Here is a 19,675-nt window from a genome sequence, read left to right on the forward strand (position 1 = left end):
TCTGGCCAGGGACTACAAATGGATCCAGACAAACTCTCTGCCGTCTTAGATTGGCCACGCCCCTCCGGACTCCGTGCTATCCAACGCTTTTTGGGGTTCGCCAATTATTACAGGCAATTTATTCCACATTTTTCTACCGTTGTGGCTCCTATCGTGGCTTTAACCAAAAAAAATGCCGATCCCAAGTCGTGGCCTCCTCAAGCGGAAGACGCCTTTAAACGACTCAAGTCTGCCTTTTCTTCGGCTCCCGTGCTCTCCAGACCTGACCCTTCCAAACCCTTCCTATTGGAGGTTGATGCCTCCTCAGTGGGAGCTGGAGCTGTTCTTTTACAAAAAAATTCTTCCGGGCATGCTGTCACTTGTGGTTTTTTTTCTAGGACCTTCTCTCCGGCGGAGAGGAACTACTCCATCGGGGATCGAGAGCTTCTAGCCATTAAATTAGCACTTGAGGAATGGAGGCATCTGCTGGAGGGATCAAGATTTCCAGTTATTATTTACACCGACCACAAGAACCTCTCCTACCTCCAGTCTGCCCAACGGCTGAATCCTCGCCAGGCCCGGTGGTCTCTGTTCTTTGCCCGATTTAATTTTGAGATTCACTTTCGTCCTGCCGATAAGAACATTAGGGCCGATGCTCTCTCTCGTTCCTCGGATGCCTCAGAAGTTGAACTCTCTCCGCAACACATCATTCCACCTGACTGCCTGATCTCCACTTCTCCAGCCTCCATCAGGCAAACTCCTCCAGGAAAGACCTTTGTTTCTCCACGCCAACGCCTCGGAATCCTCAAATGGGGTCACTCCTCCCATCTCGCTGGTCATGGGGGCATCAAGAAATCTGTGCAACTCATCTCCCGCTTCTATTGGTGGCCGACTCTGGAGACGGATGTTGTGGACTTTGTGCGAGCCTGCACTCTGTGCCCGGGATAAGACTCCTCGCCAGAAGCCCGCTGGTTTTCTTCATCCCCTGCCTGTCCCCGAACAGCCTTGGTCTCTGATTGGTATGGATTTTATTACTGATTTACCCCCTTCCCGTGGCAACACTGTTATTTGGGTGGTCGTTGATCGATTCTCCAAAATGGCACATTTCATCCCTCTTCCTGGTCTTCCTTCAGCGCCTCAGTTGGCTAAACAATTTTTTGTACACATTTTTCGTCTTCACGGGTTGCCTACGCAGATCGTCTCGGATAGAGGCGTCCAATTTGTGTCTAAATTCTGGAGGGCTCTCTGTAAACAACTCAAGATTAAATTAAATTTTTCTTCTGCATATCATCCCCAGTCCAATGGACAAGTAGAAAGAATTAACCAAGTCTTGGGTGATTATTTGCGACATTTTGTTTCCTCCGGCCAGGATGACTGGGCAGATCTCCTTCCATGGGCCAAATTCTCGTATAACTTCAGAGTCTCTGAATCTTCCTCCAAATCCCCATTTTTCGTGGTGTACGGCCGTCACCCTCTTCCCCCCCTCCCTACCCCCTTGCCCTCTGGTCTGCCCGCTGTGGATGAAATTTCTCGTGACCTTTCCATTATATGGAGAGAGACCCAAAATTCTCTCTTACAGGCTTCTTCACGCATGAAGAGGTTCGCGGATAAGAAAAGAAGAGCTCCTCCCGTTTTTTCCCCTGGAGACAAGGTATGGCTCTCCGCTAAATATGTCCGCTTCCGTGTCCCTAGCTACAAGTTGGGACCACGCTATCTTGGTCCTTTCAAAATTTTGTGTCAAATTAATCCTGTCTCTTACAAACTTCTTCTTCCTCCTTCTCTTCGTATCCCTAATGCCTTTCACGTCTCTCTTCTTAAACCACTCATCCTCAACCGTTTTTCTCCCAAATCTGTTCCTCCCACTCCTGTTTCCGGCTCCTCGGACATCTTCTCTGTCAAAGAGATCTTAGCCTCTAAAAAGGTCAGAGGGAAAACTTTTTTTTTAGTGGACTGGGAGGGTTGTGGTCCTGAAGAGAGATCCTGGGAACCTGAGGACAACATCCTAGATAAAAGTCTGCTCCTCAGGTTCTCAGGCCCTAAAAAGAGGGGGAGACCCAAGGGGGGGGGGTACTGTTACGCCGAGCGCTCCAGGTCCCCGCTCCTCCCCGGAGCGCTCGCTACACTCTCTCCGCTGCAGCGCTCCGGTCAGATCCACTGACCCGGGGCGCTGCGATTCTGCTGCCAGCCGGGATGCGATTCACGATGCGGGTAGCGCCCGCTCGCGATGCGCACCCCGGCTCCCGTACCTGACTCGCTCTCCCTCGGTCCTGTCCCGGCGCGCGCGGCCCCGCTCCCTAGGGCGCGCGCGCGCCGGGTCTTTGCGATTTAAAGGGCCACTGCGCCGCTGATTGGCGCAGTGATTCCAATTAGTGTCTTCACCTGTGCACTTCCCTGCCGGATCTTGTTGCCATTGTGCCAGTGAAAGCGTTCCTTGTATGTTCCTAGCCTGTGTTCCAGACCTCCTGCCGTTGCCCCTGACTACGATCCTTGCTGCCTGCCCCGACCTTCTGCTACGTCCGACCTTGCTTCTGTCTACTCCCTTGTACCGCGCCTATCTTCAGCAGCCAGAGAGGTTGAGCCGTTGCTAGTGGATACGACCTGGTCACTACCGCCGCAGCAAGACCATCCCGCTTTGCGGCGGGCTCTGGTGAAAACCAGTAGTGACTTAGAACCGATCCACTAGCACGGTCCACGCCAATCCCTCTCTGGCACAGAGGATCCACTACCTGCCAGCCGGCATCGTGACAGTATATAAGGAATGGGAGCTTTATTACACTACCTGATCCTGATCATGTGGAAGAAGAGGACGGGGACACCTCTCTGCTGCTGTTCTCTTACTGGATCTGACTGTAGGGAACACATACAGAGACTGAATTCATTCTTTACATACAAATAATGAGAGGACGTGTGTATATAGTCATGTCTATTACCTGCTGATGTGAGGGGCTGCTGATCCTCCATCATCACCTGATCCTTGTACTGATCCTTGTGTCCTTCTACATACTCCCACTCCTCCATGGAGAAATAGACCGCCACGTCCTGACACCTTATAGGAACCTGACACATAATGATACAGTCATCACCCCGACCCCTCCAGTGGTGTTACTGTATAATGTCCCAGCATTCCCAGCAGTGTCACCTCTCCAGTCATCACCAGACCCCTCCATTACTGTATAATGTCCCAGCATTCCCAGCAGTGTCACCTCTCCAGTCATCACCAGACCCCTCCATTACTGTATAATGTCCCAGCATTCCCAGCAGTGTCACCTCTCCAGTCATCACCAGACCCCTCCATTACTGTATAATGTCCCAGCAGTGTCACCTCTCCAGTCATCACCAGACCCCCCCATTACTGTATAATGTCCCAGCATTCCCAGCAGTGTCACCTCTCCAGTCATCACCAGACCCCTCCATTACTGTATAATGTCCCAGCAGTGTCACCTCTCCAGTCATCACCAGACCCCTCCATTACTGTATAATGTCTCAGCAGTGTCACCTCTCCAGTCATCACCAGACCCTCCATTACTGTATAATGTCCCAGCATTCCCAGCAGTGTCACCTCTCCAGTCATCACCAGACCCCTCCATTACTGTATAATGTCCCAGCATTCCCAGCAGTGTCACCTCTCCAGTCATCACCAGACCCCTCCATTACTGTATAATGTCCCAGCAGTGTCACCTCTCCAGTCATCACCAGACCCCTCCATTACTGTATAATGTCCCAGCATTCCCAGCAGTGTCACCTCTCCAGTCATCACCAGACCCCTCCATTATTGTATAATGTCCCAGCATTCCCAGCAGTGTCACCTCTCCAGTCATCACCAGACCCCTCCATTATTGTATAATGTCCCAGCATTCCCAGCAGTGTCACCTCTCCAGTCATCACCAGACCCCTCCATTACTGTATAATGTCCCAGCATTCCCAGCAGTGTCACCTCTCCAGTCATCACCAGACCCCTCCATTACTGTATAATGTCCCAGCAGTGTCACCTCTCCAGTCATCACCAGACCCCTCCATTACTGTATAATGTCCCAGCAGTGTCACCTCTTCAGTCATCACCAGACCCCTCCATTACTGTATAATGTCCCAGCAGTGTCACCTCTCCAGTCATCACCAGACCCCCCCATTACTGTATAATGTCCCAGCAGTGTCACCTCTCCAGTCATCACCAGACCCCTCCATTACTGTATAATGTCCCAGCAGTGTCACCTCTCCAGTCATCACCAGACCCCTCCATTACTGTATAATGTCCCAGCATTCCCAGCAGTGTCACCTCTCCAGTCATCACCAGACCCCTCCATTACTGTATAATGTCCCAGCAGTGTCACCTCTCCAGTCATCACCAGACCCCTCCATTACTGTATAATGTCCCAGCATTCCCAGCAGTGTCACCTCTCCAGTCATCACCAGACCCCTCCATTACTGTATAATGTCCCAGCAGTGTCACCTCTCCAGTCATCACCAGACCCCTCCATTACTGTATAATGTCCCAGCATTCCCAGCAGTGTCACCTCTCCAGTCATCACCAGACCCCTCCATTACTGTATAATGTCCCAGCAGTGTCACCTCTCCAGTCATTACCAGACCCCTCCATTACTGTATAATGTCCCAGCAGTGTCACCTCTCCAGTCATCACCAGACCCCTCCATTACTGTATAATGTCCCAGCATTCCCAGCAGTGTCACCTCTCCAGTCATCACCAGACCCCTCCATTACTGTATAATGTCCCAGCATTCCCAGCAGGGTCACCTCTCCAGTCATCACCAGACTCCTCCATTACTGTATAATGTCCCAGCATTCCCAGCAGTGTCACCTCTCCAGTCATCACCAGACCCCTCCATTACTGTATAATGTCCCAGCAGTGTCACCTCTCCAGTCATCACCAGACCCCTCCATTACTGTATAATGTCCCAGCATTCCCAGCAGTGTCACCTCTCCAGTCATCACCAGACCCCTCCATTACTGTATAATGTCCCAGCAGTGTCACCTCTCCAGTCATTACCAGACCCCTCCATTACTGTATAATGTCCCAGCATTCCCAGCAGTGTCACCTCTCCAGTCATCACCAGACCCCTCCATTACTGTATAATGTCCCAGCATTCCCAGCAGTGTCACCTCTCCAGTCATCACCAGACTCCTCCATTACTGTATAATGTCCCAGCATTCCCAGCAGTGTCACCTCTCCAGTCATCACCAGACCCCTCCATTACTGTATAATGTCCCAGCAGTGTCACCTCTCCAGTCATCACCAGACCCCTCCATTACTGTATAATGTCCCAGCATTCCCGGCAGGGTCATCTCTCCAGTCATCACCAGACCCCTCCATTACTGTATAATGTCCCAGCATTCCCAGCAGGGTCACCTCTCCAGTCATCACCAGACCCCTCCATTACTGTATAATGTCCCAGCATTCCCGGCAGTGTCACCTCTCCAGTCATCACCAGACCCCTCCATTACTGTATAATGTCCCAGCATTCCCAGCAGTGTCACCTCTCCAGTCATCACCAGACCCCTCCATTACTGTATAATGTCCCAGCAGTGTCACCTCTCCAGTCATCACCAGACCCCTCCATTACTGTATAATGTCCCAGCATTCCCAGCAGTGTCACCTCTCCAGTCATCACCAGACCCCTCCATTACTGTATAATGTCCCAGCATTCCCAGCAGTGTCACCTCTCCAGTCATCACCAGACCCCTCCATTACTGTATAATGTCCCAGCATTCCCAGCAGTGTCACCTCTCCAGTCATCACCAGACCCCTCCATTACTGTATAATGTCCCAGCATTCCCAGCAGTGTCACCTCTCCAGTCATCACCAGACCCCTCCATTACTGTATAATGTCCCAGCAGTGTCACCTCTCCAGACATCACCAGACCCTCCATTACTGTATAATGTCCCAGCAGTGTCACCTCTCCAGTCATCACCAGACCCCTCCATTACTGTATAATGTCCCAGCATTCCCAGCAGGGTCACCTCTCCAGTCATCACCAGACCCTCCATTACTCTATAATGTCCCAGCAGGGTCACCTCTCCAGTCAGCAGCTCCATCATCTTGTTGATCAGTTCTAGGATCTTCTGTTCCTCCATTTCCTCATGTATCAGGGAGTGAGGTGGGGGCCCCGGGATTGGACTCAGGGTTCTTCCCCGTCCTTCACACACAGGGGACCGACAGCGCCCACTAGAGGACTTCTTCATTACTGTGTAATCCTGTGTATGGAGAGACACATTAATATCACTACATACATTCCCAGAATCCCTCACCTCTCCGGTCTTATCCATCTGTTGTTACATAGATAAGAATGAGGTCATGTGACATCACTCCCAGAATCCCTCACCTCTCCAGTCATATCCATTTGTTATTACAGATAAGAATGAGGTCATGTGACATCACTCCCAGAATCCCTCACCTCTCCAGTAATCCGGAAGAGTATCTCTAGGGTGAGGTCTATTATCCTGTCGGCCATCTTGTTCCTGTCTCTCTCCATGGTTGATCAGGAAACTTCTATTATATAGCAGATATCAGCAGAGGATCCTGGGTTGGAGAAACCTGAAGGGAAGAAGAGGATCCAGTGTAAAATCCCATATAAACCTATAAACTTAGGACTCAGCTCAGAGGAGAGATAAGATGGCAGACACCACATGGTCAGTATCTCCATACAGTGTAGGAAAATGTTGGGGGATATAATGTACGGTCAGGATGGGATCAAACAGATTTATAACCTACAGCAGATGGAGACATTTATCATATTACACCCAGGAGACTGGAGCTAGTTTTGCATTAAAATCAGAAAACCCCATGAAGACTCCAAACCAACCGGTCCTGAAGGGGTTAATGATGCCGTCCCTTCCTGATGACCTCACACATACCTCCACCACAGACTGTACAGAGCCGGGTACTTACCCTGTGCTTACACCACCTGCCATGATGTCACAGTCATGTGATCAGTCACATGGAGAAAGAGGAGGAGGAGTCACATGATCAGGGGCTGCTGCTCTAGGCTCATCTGCTCAGTGTATGCAGGACTCTGCTGTGCTGGTTGTGATCGCTGCTGGATGAGCTGAAGTTATGTGTATGCAGCAGAGCTGTGTGTGTGTGATGTGCGTGGTGCAGAGCTGTGTATGTGTGTGTTATATATGTCTGCAGCAGAGCTGTGTGTAATGTGCATGTAGCTGAGCTGTATGTGTACACAGTAGAGCTGTATATGTGTAATGTACATGTAGCTGAGCTGTATGTGTACACAGTAGAGCTGTATATGTGTAATGTACATGTAGCTGAGCTGTATGTGTACACAGTAGAGCTGTATATGTGTAATGTACATGTAGCTGAGCTGTATGTGTACACAGTAGAGCTGTATATGTGTAATGTGCATGTAGCTGAGCTGTATGTGTACACAGTAGAGCTGTATATGTGTAATGTACATGTAGCTGAGCTGTATGTGTACACAGTAGAGCTGTATATGTGTAATGTACATGTAGCTGAGCTGTGTGTGTACACAGTAGAGCTGTATATGTGTAATGTACATGTAGCTGAGCTGTATGTGTACACAGTAGAGCTGTATATGTGTAATGTGCATGTAGCTGAGCTGTGTGTGTACACAGTAGAGCTGTATATGTGTAATGTACATGTAGCTGAGCTGTATGTGTACACAGTAGAGCTGTATATGTGTAATGTGCATGTAGCTGAGCTGTGTGTGTACACAGTAGAGCTGTATATGTGTAATGTGCATGTAGCTCAGCTGTATGTGTACACAGTAGAGCTGTATATGTGTAATGTGCATGTAGCTGAGCTGTATGTGTACACAGTAGAGCTGTATATGTGTAATGTACATGTAGCTGAGCTGTATGTGTACACAGTAGAGCTGTATATGTGTAATGTACATGTAGCTGAGCTGTATGTGTACACAGTAAAGCTGTATATGTGTAATGTACATGTAGCTGAGCTGTATGTGTACACAGTAGAGCTGTATATGTGTAATGTACATGTAGCTGAGCTGTATGTGTACACAGTAGAGCTGTATATGTGTAATGTGCATGTAGCTGAGCTGTATGTGTACACAGTAGAGCTGTATATGTGTCATGTACATGTAGCTGAGCTGTATGTGTACACAGTAGAGCTGTATATGTGTAATGTGCATGTAGCTGAGATGTATGTGTACACAGTAGAGCTGTATATGTGTAATGTGCATGTAGCTGAGCTGTATGTGTACACAGTAGAGCTGTATATGTGTAATGTACATGTAGCTGAGCTGTATGTGTACACAGTAGAGCTGTATATGTGTAATGTACATGTAACTGAGCTGTATGTATACACAGTAGAGCTGTATATGTGTAATGTGCATGTAGCTGGGCTGTATGTGTACACAGTAGAGCTGTATATGTGTAATGTGCATGTAGCTGAGCTGTATGTGTACACAGTAGAGCTGTATATGTGTAATGTACATGTAGCTGAGCTGCATGTGTACACAGTAGAGCTGTATATGTGTAATGTACATGTAGCTGAGCTGTATATGTGTAATGTACATGTAGCTGAGCTGTATGTGTACACAGTAGAGCTGTATATGTGTAATGTACATGTAGCTGAGCTGTATGTGTACACAGTAGAGCTGTATATGTGTAATGTACATGTAGCTGAGCTGTATGTGTACACAGTAGAGCTGTATATGTGTAATGTACATGTAGCTGGGCTGTATGTGTACACAGTAGAGCTGTATATGTGTAATGTACATGTAGCTGAGCTGTATGTGTACACAGTAGAGCTGTATATGTGTAATGTACATGTAGCTGAGCTGTATGTGTACACAGTAGAGCTGTATGTGTGTAATGTACATGTAGCTGAGCTGTATGTGTACACAGTAGAGCTGTATATGTGTAATGTACATGTAGCTGTGCTGTATGTGTACACTGTAGAGCTGTATATGTGTAATGTACATGTAGCTGAGCTGTATGTGTACACAGTAGAGCTGTATATGTGTAATGTACATGTAGCTGAGCTGTAGGTGTACACAGTAGAGCTGTATATGTGTAATGTACATGTAGCTGAGCTGTATGTGTACACAGTAGAGCTGTATATGTAATGTACATGTAGCTGAGCTGTATGTACACAGTAGAGCTGTATATGTGTAATGGACATGTAGCTGAGCTGTATGTGTACACAGTAGAGCTGTATATGTGTAATGTACATGTAGCTGAGCTGTATGTGTACACAGTAGAGCTGTATATGTGTAATGTACATGTAGCTGAGCTGTATGTGTACACAGTAGAGTTGTATATGTGTAATGTACATGTAGCTGAGCTGTATGTGTACACAGTAGAGCTGTATATGTGTAATGTACATGTAGCTGAGCTGTATGTGTACACAGTAGAGCTGTATATGTGTAATGTACATGTAGCTGAGCTGTATGTGTACACAGTAGAGCTGTATATGTGTAATGTACATGTAGCTGAGCTGTATGTGTACACAGTAGAGCTGTATATGTGTAATGTACATGTAGCTGAGCTGTATGTGTACACAGTAGAGCTGTATATGTGTAATGTACATGTAGCTGGGCTGTATGTGTACACAGTAGAGCTGTATATGTGTAATGTGCATGTACCTATATCAGAGGTTTGTAGGTAATAGTGTGTATTCTGTCCAATGACTGGTTACAAGTGATTGCCACAATGGTCTGTTCTGGGTCCCATTCTTTTTATTCTTTGTGACAGGAGACTGTTTGCCAATCATACAAAAGAGATCAATTGGGAGATTTATCAAAACCTGTGCAGAGAAAAAGTTGACCTGTTTTCCATAGCAACCAATCAAATCGCTTCTTTCATGTTTCATAGGTCTTTTTAAAAATAAAAGTAGTAAAGTTCCGACCTGCACAGTTTCCGCACGGGCACGTTTCAAGGCCATCCAAAAATGTTTGCATTATTCTGATAATGCAACATGACCTCCCCGATCCTGCGTGTGACCGCCTATACAAAATCAGGCTGATCATCGATCAATTTTGGTGTAAAATTTTCGAAGGCCTTTGTCCCCTAAAGGACCATGCAATAGATGAGTCCTTGATTAGTTTTAAAGGGAGACTCCCCTTTCGCCAGTACATACCTTTCTAGAGGGCAAGTTATGGAGTTAAAGGGGAACTCCGGCCCTAAGACATCTTACCCCATATCCAAAGGATCGGGAATAAGATGTCTGACCACGGGGGTCCCGCTGCTGGGGACCCCCACAATCTTGCATTCGGCACCCACCTCTTTGAGCTGGATGCCGCGGCGCCAGCTTACAAACTGCCGGGTGCCGATCACGTGGAAGGAGTATGGTGACGTTGCCCCCGCTATGCAAGTCTATGGGAGGGGGCGTGACGGCCCCCGTGGTGAGACATCGTATCCCCTACTCCGCCCCTGTGTGATGTCACCCCCCGCCCCCGCTCCGCCCGGGGGCGGAGTAGGGGATAAGATGTCTCACCACGGGGGCCGTCACGCCCCCTCCCATAGACTTGCATAGCGGGCGTGACGTCACGATACTCCGGCCCTGTGGTCGGCACCCGGCAGTTTGTGAGCTGGCAGCGCAGCATCCAGCTCAAAGAGGTGGGTGCCGAATGCAAGATTGCGGGGGTCCCCAGCGGTCATAAATCTTATCCCCTATCCTTTGGGATAAGATGTCTTAGGGCCGGAGATTTTTTTTATTTTATTTTTTTGAAAGCCAAGGTACGTGCTCTCAAATCACCCAAGTGCAAGTAAAAAGTGCAAGTGTTCACACAAAAAAACGTGCACGAGGATGCAGTCTAACGCAAGCCCTTCTCCGAAAGGAGAGAGGCCCCCCAACAAACCAAACCCTTTGCCTCCGGGCCAAAAGGCACCTGCAAGGTTCCAGGTACAATGTCCCCTTTCGCCGAAGCTACTCAGGGACCGAAAGTGTTCCCGGCAGACAACTAGGCATTAACCAGGTTGTCACCAAGGAACCAGTAAAACCGGTTTGGCATCCTGCCGAAACAGGATGCTACGGGGTATAGCAGGGAGGTGAGGAACCTCATAGCCACACACACCTCCCCTAGATCGGCAGGAGGGACACCCAGAAGGGCTACCGCACCCTACCAAATCCTAGTGGACAAAGGAACACAAAAAGTGGACACAGTGACAAAAAAATACATAAATAAGTGGATGTGCACAGTGTGTAATACTGCCCGGACATCCGACCGGCTCTATAAAAAATTCCCTGATCCTAGCCGGAAGGCCGGGATACTAAGGATGAGTGCCCAGAAGAGGGAGAGAAAAAGTGCGTTCTACGTGCTTTCATTCAAGTGGGGTTGCCAATACCAAGTGAATTCCGGCACCCTGGGGTCACGACTCCCAGGGCACTTGTCCACCTCGGCCTTCACTCTACCCGGACCTTAAGGCCAGATCCAGCAGGGAACAGGTCTCATCGGGGATGACTGCTGTGCTATACAGCCATCCCTGGTACACCCGTCCTACTGTGTGGTTCCCCATCCTGCCTTGGTGGTCTTTCACACCGCCAACTAACAGGAAGGGTACTACACTTCATCTTAGCCAAAAGGCCGAGAAGCGATGGTCCGGAGTACCCATTCAAACTCTACAAGCTGTGTAAGAGTACTACCGGGTACACCTGCTGCTTTAGAGTTTATGAAGGGAGGGATTACCGCACTGAACCTCCAGAATTCTCACCCATCCTGGGAGTTAGCAGGAAAATTGTGTGGGATCTGATGTACCCACTGTTGGATAAGGGTTATCACCTATACATTGATAACTGCTATACCAGCTTCCCCCTCTTCAGGTCCCTTTCCACCAGAGCCACTGCCGCTTGTGCAGAAAAACCAACGAGGCATCCCTGCATATTCCCTCACCATCCCAATCCCATCCCTGCATATTCCCTCACCATCCCAATCCCATCCCTGCATATTCCCTCACCATCCCAATCCCATCCCTGCATATTCCCTCACCATCCCAATCCCATTCCTTCATATTCCCTCACCATCCCAATCCCTAGTGGTGAGTGAGCAGGGCCATTACCAGTGACATATTGCTGGTCAGATTTAAGGACAAAAGGAGGTCCTTATACTGACCACCATTCACAGTAATGGAAGCACCCCTGTCCCTGTGCAAGGTACCACGTTGACAGTCCTCAAACCCGATTGTATTCTGGACTACAATCGGTATATGGGAGGATTTGATCTCTCAGATCAAGTCCTCAAAACCATATAATGCCATGCGCAAAACCCGGGCATGGTACCAAAAAGTAGCGGTTTACATGGTCCAGATGGCAAGGTACAGCACTTTTGTACTCTACCGGACCACAGACAACACAGGGACATTCCTCCAGTTCCAGGAGGTACTCAAGACCCCGATCTTTGGTGAGGAGGAAGGAGCTGGCGGACCCCTCCTCGTCCCATGCCAACACTTTCCAGGTGAGGTCCCCTATAATGGAAAGAAGTGACGGCCCAAGAAAAAAATGGAGAATGTGACGGGGATAAAGGACTCCACCACACAGTGCAACACTTGCCCAGATCATCCGAGCCTCTGCATTAAAGCGTACCTTTCACCCAAAAAACTTTTTATATTTTGTTAATCAATGTATTAGGAACAAATTTCTAATACCATGTTATTAACAAAAATGTATGTATATATATTTATTATATTTTTTATTAATACTTTTAATTACTTTTGCATCATATCGCTTCGGTCCCGGCGCTCATCAACGGCCAGGACCCGCGGCTAATACCACATATCGCCGATCGCGACGATGTGCGGTATTAACCCTTTAGAAGCGGCGGTCAAAGCTGACCGCCGCTTCTAAAGTGAAACTGAAAGTATCCCGGCTGCTCAGTCGGGCTGTTCGGGACCGCCGCGGTGAAATCGCGGCGTCCTGAACAGCTGATCGGACACCGGGAGGGCCCTTACCTGCCTCCTCGGTGTCCGATCGACGAATGACTGCTCCGTGCCTGAGATCCAGGCAGGAGCAGTCAAGCGCCGATAATGCTGATCACAGGCGTGTTAATGCACGCCAGTGATCAGCATAGGAGATCAAAAAATGTAAAAAAAGAGTGTTAAGAAAGGTCATTTAACCCCTTCCCTAATAAAAGTTTGAATCACCCCCCTTTTCCCATAAAAAAAATAAGTGTAAAAAAATAAATAAACAAACATATGTGGTATCGCCGCGTGCGTAAATGTCCGAACTATAAAAATATATCGTTAATTAAACCGCGAAGGTCAATGGCGTACGCGCAAAAAAATTCCAAAGTCCAAAAAAGCGTATTTTGGTCACTTTTTATACCATTAAAAAAATGAATAAAAAGTGATGAAAAAGTCCGATCAAAACAAAAATCATACCGATAAAAACTTCAGATCACGGCGCAAAAAATGAGCCCTCATACCGCCCTGTACGTGGAGAAATAAAAAAGTTATAGGGGTCAGAAGATTACATTTTTAAACGTATAAATTTTCCTGCATGTAGTTATGATTTTTTCCAGAAGTGCGACAAAATCAAACCTATATAAGTAGGGGATCATTTTAACCCTATGGACCTACAGAATAATGATAAGGTGTAATTTTTACCCAAATATGCACTGCGTAGAAACGGAAGCCCCCAAAAGTTACAAAATGGCGTTTTTTTTTTATTTTGTCGCACGATTTTTTTTTCGGTTTCGCCGTGCATTTTTGGGTAAAATGACTAATGTCACTGCAAAGTAGAATTGGTGACGCAAAAAATAAGCCATAATATGGATTTTTAGGTGGAAAATTGAAAGGGTTATGATTTTTAAAAGGTAAGGAGGAAAAAACGAAAGTGCAAAAACGGAAAAACCCTGAGTCCTTAAGGGGTTAAAATTTTTTATGTATATATATTTATTATTATTATTATTTTTTTAACTTTTAATAACTGACCACTAGGGGTCTCCCTACATGTCCCGTCTCATTGATTTCGGACTCATGCCGGCCTGGCAGCACGATTCCGAACTCTTAGTGCAGACGGGACATTGAAAAGCACAGCGCTTCATTCAGACAGGCGGGAGCAGCGCTGTGCATGGCAGCACCCCTACCCCCGTGATTTAAAACAGGATGACAGATTGTGGGGCTGAGAACCCCCGCCGTGGTTATAAGGACAGCAGCGGCAGGAGGATTGCGGGGCTGACAGCACCCGTTTGGTGAGTCATTTGCAGCGTCCGGCTACAGAGGAAGGGGGAAATATGTCTAATGGAGGGTTCCAATTTATGGGGTGTGTATTAAAGGGGTTCTCCACTGCCCTGTCTTCCGGAGCTCCGCACGCAGCGTCTGGAAGTTTTCTCTGGACGCTGTGTGCGGGCTTCCGTGTTCGAGGCCGCCCCCTCGTGATGTCACGCCCGCACACAGCGTCCGGAGTAATAAACTTCCGGACGCTGCGAGCGGAGCTCCGGAAGACAGGGCAGTGGAGAACCCCTTTAACGGATGAGATTTCTGGTAAAAACCACATATAGAGATACAAAGAAGGAGATCTTTTGCGCTACGGAGATCTCATACACTCTACACAACTACTTTACACTCCTAGTAGCTACCTGAGGGTCGTGGCCATGAAGAGACAGTTTACAATGCTGCCAGGCCTCATCTGATATGACCATATGGTAACAAGACAATGGCTACCCATGACGAGTCTATGTACCCAGCTTTCCCGATGCAGAAGTTACATCTAATATGATCTTGGAATCATATAAATGGATTCTCATTTGATTGAGACCTATTTTAATATGTGAATGAAATTATACCAGTAATATATAATACTAAAACACTGGCAGACTGCAACCGCCGGCTTAGCTTCACACCACTCGGCCCAGTCCGTGCTCGTCCCGTTGCTGCTCCTGGCTCTGCCCATAGGGTACGTGCACACTTCTTTCCTGCCTCTTAAAGAGCCAGCGCCTCAACCCAAATCAATCCACATACAATCTCTATCTAGTGCCTGCTCTGTAAGGAGGCTTCATCAGCTCAACCCTACCTGAGCAAAGGTTTCCGGCTTGTTAGAGTTCCCGTGAAGATGTTCATGTGTATGCAGTGGTGTTTCTGTGTATGACCCTGACAGTTTTCCTAACCTCATCTCTGCCTGCTGTTTGTATCCTGCTGCCTACCTATGTTGGACTTTAGCCTATCCCCAAATTCTGTGCTGCCTGCCCTGACCCGTTGCATGATAACGGCCTACATACCTAACATACAAGGCTTAGACCTTGGACTACACTCGTCTTCTGTCTAACCCCCTAAGTGCTTTTTGGCCTGGAAGGCTAGCTGCCACCTATACTGAGACCAGAAGTAGGGACTTGGTGGCACAGTGGGCCTACATTTGATAGTCATTACACACCCTGTACAATTATTAAAGTGTTAAAACCACAAAACCTACTTCATTTCACTGGATAGGAGACTCTCTTGCAGGGTGGTATACAGGTAGTACAATTGCCTCTTATAAAATGATTGATTTTAAAAATAGAAAGTGTCCTAAATAAAAAAATTAACGCAATATGTGGGATCTATGCTGGGACATTTATTAGTAATTTCATACATTATACAATCCTAATGCCTCCCATTCCTTATTATATGTAACCTGACTTTGGCTATAATGGTTATATTCTCTTCTACAGACGTAATGGAAGGAGCACGGAAGGTCCGGAAGCATCTCAAATCCCAATCAGAACAGATCCAAATGGATTTCCTGAAAACCTGACTAAACTGTATCAAAACGTGTGTACAAATTTGAACCCCTATACAGTTTGAAAAATTATGTCCGGTTGCATCAGTTTTTTAAGAAAAAAACGTATACGTTTTTAACTTTTCATTCCATTTTGAATAAAGTTTCACTTGTTTGATTGAAATTCCAAGAATAAAAAACTGTGCAAAGTCAAAAACCGTATGGTGAAAACTGGATGGAACCGTACGCACATACGGTTCCCATTGACTCCCATGTTTAAAAAAAACATATACGGTTTAATACGATTTTTCACCCGGACCAAAAAACGTGGTAGACTACGGTTATGGGTACGGGAAAATAAAACGGACAAAACCCGTATAAGAGGCAAAACGGACTAAACCGGATGATGCGTTTGACATAGGGTTTACAATGTTAAGTCAATGCATACGGTTTTCTATACGGTTCCGTACACTTTTTAACTTGAAACCGTATACGGGAACTGTATAGCAAAATAGTAAGTGCGGTAAAACACTTACTGTATAGTAAGTGCGGTAAAACAGAAACTCTTCAGTATTGATGCCAAGACTTAGGCTCCTTTCACACTGATGTTTGTGCCCGTCAGTGTACCGGCCGTTAGGAAGATATTGGGAGAAAAATTAGTGCATGTCACGTCTTTTTCTACTGCTATCATAACGTGACTTATAATGGACAATAGAGGAATCTCATTCAAGTGAAAATAAAAGTATATTAATATAAAGTGTAAATGAAAAAGTAAAAAAAAAAGTTAATAAAATGTGAAATATCTCCTCCCCCAATAAAAATGTAAAATGTCCCTTTTTCCCATTTTACCCCCAAAAAGTGTAAAAAAAAAAAAAAAACATTAGGTATCGCCGCTCGCGTAAATGTCCGAACTATTAAAATATCATGTTAATGATCCCGTACAGTGAACGGTGTGAACGTAAAAAAAAAAGTCTAAAATTGCTGCTTTTTTTTTTATAAAAAAAATTATTTAAAATAAAATTTATAAAAGTTTTATATACACAAATCACGGCGCAAAACATGAGCCCTCATACCTCCGCTTATACAGAAAAAAATGAAAAAGTTAGGTTGTCAAAATAGAGGGATTTTAAACGTACTAATTTGGTTAAAAAGTGTGCGATTTTTTTTTTAAGCGCAACAGTAATAGAAAAGTATGTAATCATGGGTATCATTTTAATCGTATTGACCCAGAGAATAAAGAACACATGTCACTTTTACCTTAAATTGTACGGCGTGAAAACGAAATTAGCTAAATTGCAGTTTTCTTTTTAATTTCCCCACACAAATAGTATTTTTTTGGTTGCGCCATACATTTTATGGTTCATGTCATTACAAAGGACAACTGGTCGTGCAAAAAACAAGCCCTCATACTAGTCTGTAAATGAAAATATAAAAAGAGCTCCGATTTTTAGAAGGCGAGGAGGAAAAAATGAAAAAGCAAAAATAAAATTGACCTGGTCCTAAATAAAAGATGATCATTTTATCTGTATCTGTACTGCTGGATTTGCTGCTATGTTTTTGTTCTAAATAAGACGGGTTTAAATAAACAAAACAATTATATATATATATTCGTGGGTAAAATCTTTCCCACCTTCTGATCATTAAAATATTTTTCCTATGCTGAATAATATTTTTAAGTTGATTTAGAGCCGACTTGTGGTTACAAAGTTTCCACATATGGTTCATGATAATGGCTTCTCCTCTGTGTGGGTTTTCTGGTGTTCAACAAGATGTCCTTTCCTTAAACGTTTCCCACACACTGGACATGAAAACTCTTTCTTTGATGTTTAGTAAGAGTTTTTTTTAAGGTATATGATTTTCCACATTCAGAACATTTAAATGGCCTCTCCCCCGTGTGAATTCTCTGATGCTCAACAAGTAATGATTTACGAGTAAAACATTTCCCACATTCTTGGCACAAAAATGGCTTCTCCCCTGTGTGAATTTTCTCATGTTGAATAAGTATTGATTTACGAGTAAAACATTTGTCACATTCTGGACATGGAAACGGCCTCTTTCCTGTGTGAGTTTTTTGATGTTGTACAAGTATTGATTTTGAAATAAAAGATTTCCCACATTCCAGGCAGAAAAATGGCTTCTCCCCTGTGTGAATTCTCAGATGTTGGACAAGAGATGATTTCTGAGTAAAACATTTTTCGCATTCTGTGCATTGTAATGACTTCTCCCCTGTGTGAATTCTTTGATGTTTAACAAGAGATGATTTGAGAATAAAACAATTCTCACATTCTGAACATGAATATGGCTTTTCTCCTGTGTGAATTCTATTATGTTCAATAGGTTGTGAATTCAAATTGAAACATTTCCCACATTCTGAGCATATAAATGGCTTCTCTCCTGTGTGAAATTTATGATGTTCAAGAAGACTTGCTTTCATTGAGAAGCACTTTTCACATTCTGGGCATGGAAATGGCTTCTCTGTTAAGTGAGTTCTTTGGTGATTCACAAGATGTATTTTCTGAGTAAAACATTTCTTACATTCTGGGCATGGATATGGCTTCTCCCCCGTGTGAGTTCTTTGATGTATAACAAGTTGCGATTTCAGAATAAAACTTTTCCCACATTCTGAACATGAAAATGGCTTCTCCCCCGTATGAATTCTCTGATGTTCAACAAGACTTAAATTTCTTGAGAAACTCCTCCCACATTCTGGGCATGGAAATGGTCTCTCCCCTGTGTGAGTTCTTTGATGTTTAAAAAGCTGTGTTTTTTGAGGAAAACATTTTCCACATTCTAGACAAAGAAATGGCTTCTCTCCTGTGTGAATTTTTAGATGTTCAACAAGATTTGATTTATAACGATAACATTTTCCACATTCTGGACATGGAAATGGCATCTCTCCTGTGTGAGTTCTTTGATGTTCAAAAAGTCTTGATTTTTTAGTAAAACATTTCCCACATTCTAAACAAGAAAATGGCTCCTTTTCTGTATTAGTTTTTCCATGTCCAACAACCCTTCTGTGGCTTTCATTCTGTTTACCAGCCTGTGATGGATCAGAAGACATGACGGGTATAACAGGATGAGATGACAGATCTTGTCTGTGAAGGGCTGAGGGTGTATCTGGGATAATGGAATGTTCTTCATATGTATCTTGTGTGATATCATCATCTGCTTTATAATATGAAGATATAAGATTCTCCTCTGATCTCCCGGTACAAGAATCTGCCAAGAATAAAACAGAGTTTATTATTTTTTTGAGTAATAGAACCATTGTTGGATTTATTTATAGTCAGTCTTTTCGAGCAACATCCCGAACTGTATCTTTACCAGAAATTCAACAACATGGAACATTCTCACCATCCTATCGTCAGATCAGATCATACATTTCTTCAGTCATGGCTACGTCTCAACAATACTGGGAGCACTACAAACTCCAGCATATTCCAAACACTACACAATTAGATCCAGGTATCTCTTTGTCGCTAGTCTAATATAATGGCTCTAAGACCATTGTGTACTTCAGTATATTGGATTCATTGGGGGAGATTTATCAAAACCTGCCCAGAGAAAAAGTTGCCCAGTTGCCCATAGCAACCAATCAGATCGCTTCTGAATGCCTCTGAAAAACGGAAGAAGCGATTTGATTGGTTGCTATGGGCTTTTCCTCTGGGCAGGTTTTGATAAGTCTCCCCCATTATGTTCTACCTTACACTGCACCCAGGCTCGAGTGCCAACCTACCTATTGATTCTATACAACAGAAATGCCTGACAGGACACGGAACTTAAAGGGGTACTCCAATCCTAAGACATCTTATCCCCTATCCAAAGGGTAGGGGATAAGATGTCCGACCACGGGGGTCCCGCCCTGGGGAGCCCCACAATCTTGCAGGAGTATGGTGATGTGACGACTCCGCCCCCCCCCCCCCCCTGTGTGACATCACGCCCGCCCTGTGTGTTTTAGGACGCATTCCCACCTGGCTTATTTTGCTGCGTATTTGCTGCTGCGTATTTTCCTACCCATTGACTTCAATGGGAAAATAAAATATGCAGCAGCAAATACG

The 19,675-nt window shown here is 45.4% G+C and overlaps 3 protein-coding genes across 4 annotated transcripts in view; 1 reads left to right on the forward strand and 2 right to left on the reverse strand.

Annotated features, from left to right (window-relative positions):
* The window catches only part of LOC130296767 (zinc finger protein OZF-like), a 41,375-nt gene extending 34,540 nt beyond the window's left edge, over positions 1 to 6,835 (reverse strand). The window contains exons 1-4 of one of the 2 annotated variants that reach the window (XM_056548685.1): positions 6,705 to 6,732; positions 6,388 to 6,527; positions 6,008 to 6,187; positions 2,910 to 3,036 (exon numbers count right to left, since the gene is read on the reverse strand). In XM_056548685.1, coding sequence (XP_056404660.1) covers positions 2,910 to 3,036; positions 6,008 to 6,187; positions 6,388 to 6,465 — 385 coding nt within the window. In that variant the 5' untranslated portion in view covers positions 6,466 to 6,527; positions 6,705 to 6,732. Of the gene's footprint in view, positions 1 to 2,758; positions 2,827 to 2,909; positions 3,037 to 6,007; positions 6,188 to 6,387 lie in introns of both variants that reach the window. The other variant, XM_056548707.1, reaches the window with a different exon arrangement.
* The window catches only part of LOC130296495 (zinc finger protein 605-like), a 505,889-nt gene that overhangs the window by 61,458 nt on the left and 424,756 nt on the right, over positions 1 to 19,675 (forward strand). The gene's annotated exons all lie outside the window — the stretch shown is intronic.
* The window catches only part of LOC130296871 (gastrula zinc finger protein XlCGF26.1-like), a 44,203-nt gene continuing 39,214 nt past the window's right edge, over positions 14,687 to 19,675 (reverse strand). Inside the window, exon 4 of the mRNA XM_056548878.1 lies at positions 14,687 to 18,836. Within this exon, the coding sequence (XP_056404853.1) occupies positions 17,398 to 18,836 (1,439 nt within the window). The 3' untranslated portion in view covers positions 14,687 to 17,397. The remainder of the gene's footprint in view (positions 18,837 to 19,675) is intronic.

This window comes from Hyla sarda, chromosome 1 (assembly GCF_029499605.1).
Source record: "Hyla sarda isolate aHylSar1 chromosome 1, aHylSar1.hap1, whole genome shotgun sequence".
NCBI classification, from domain to species: Eukaryota; Metazoa; Chordata; class Amphibia; order Anura; family Hylidae; genus Hyla; species Hyla sarda.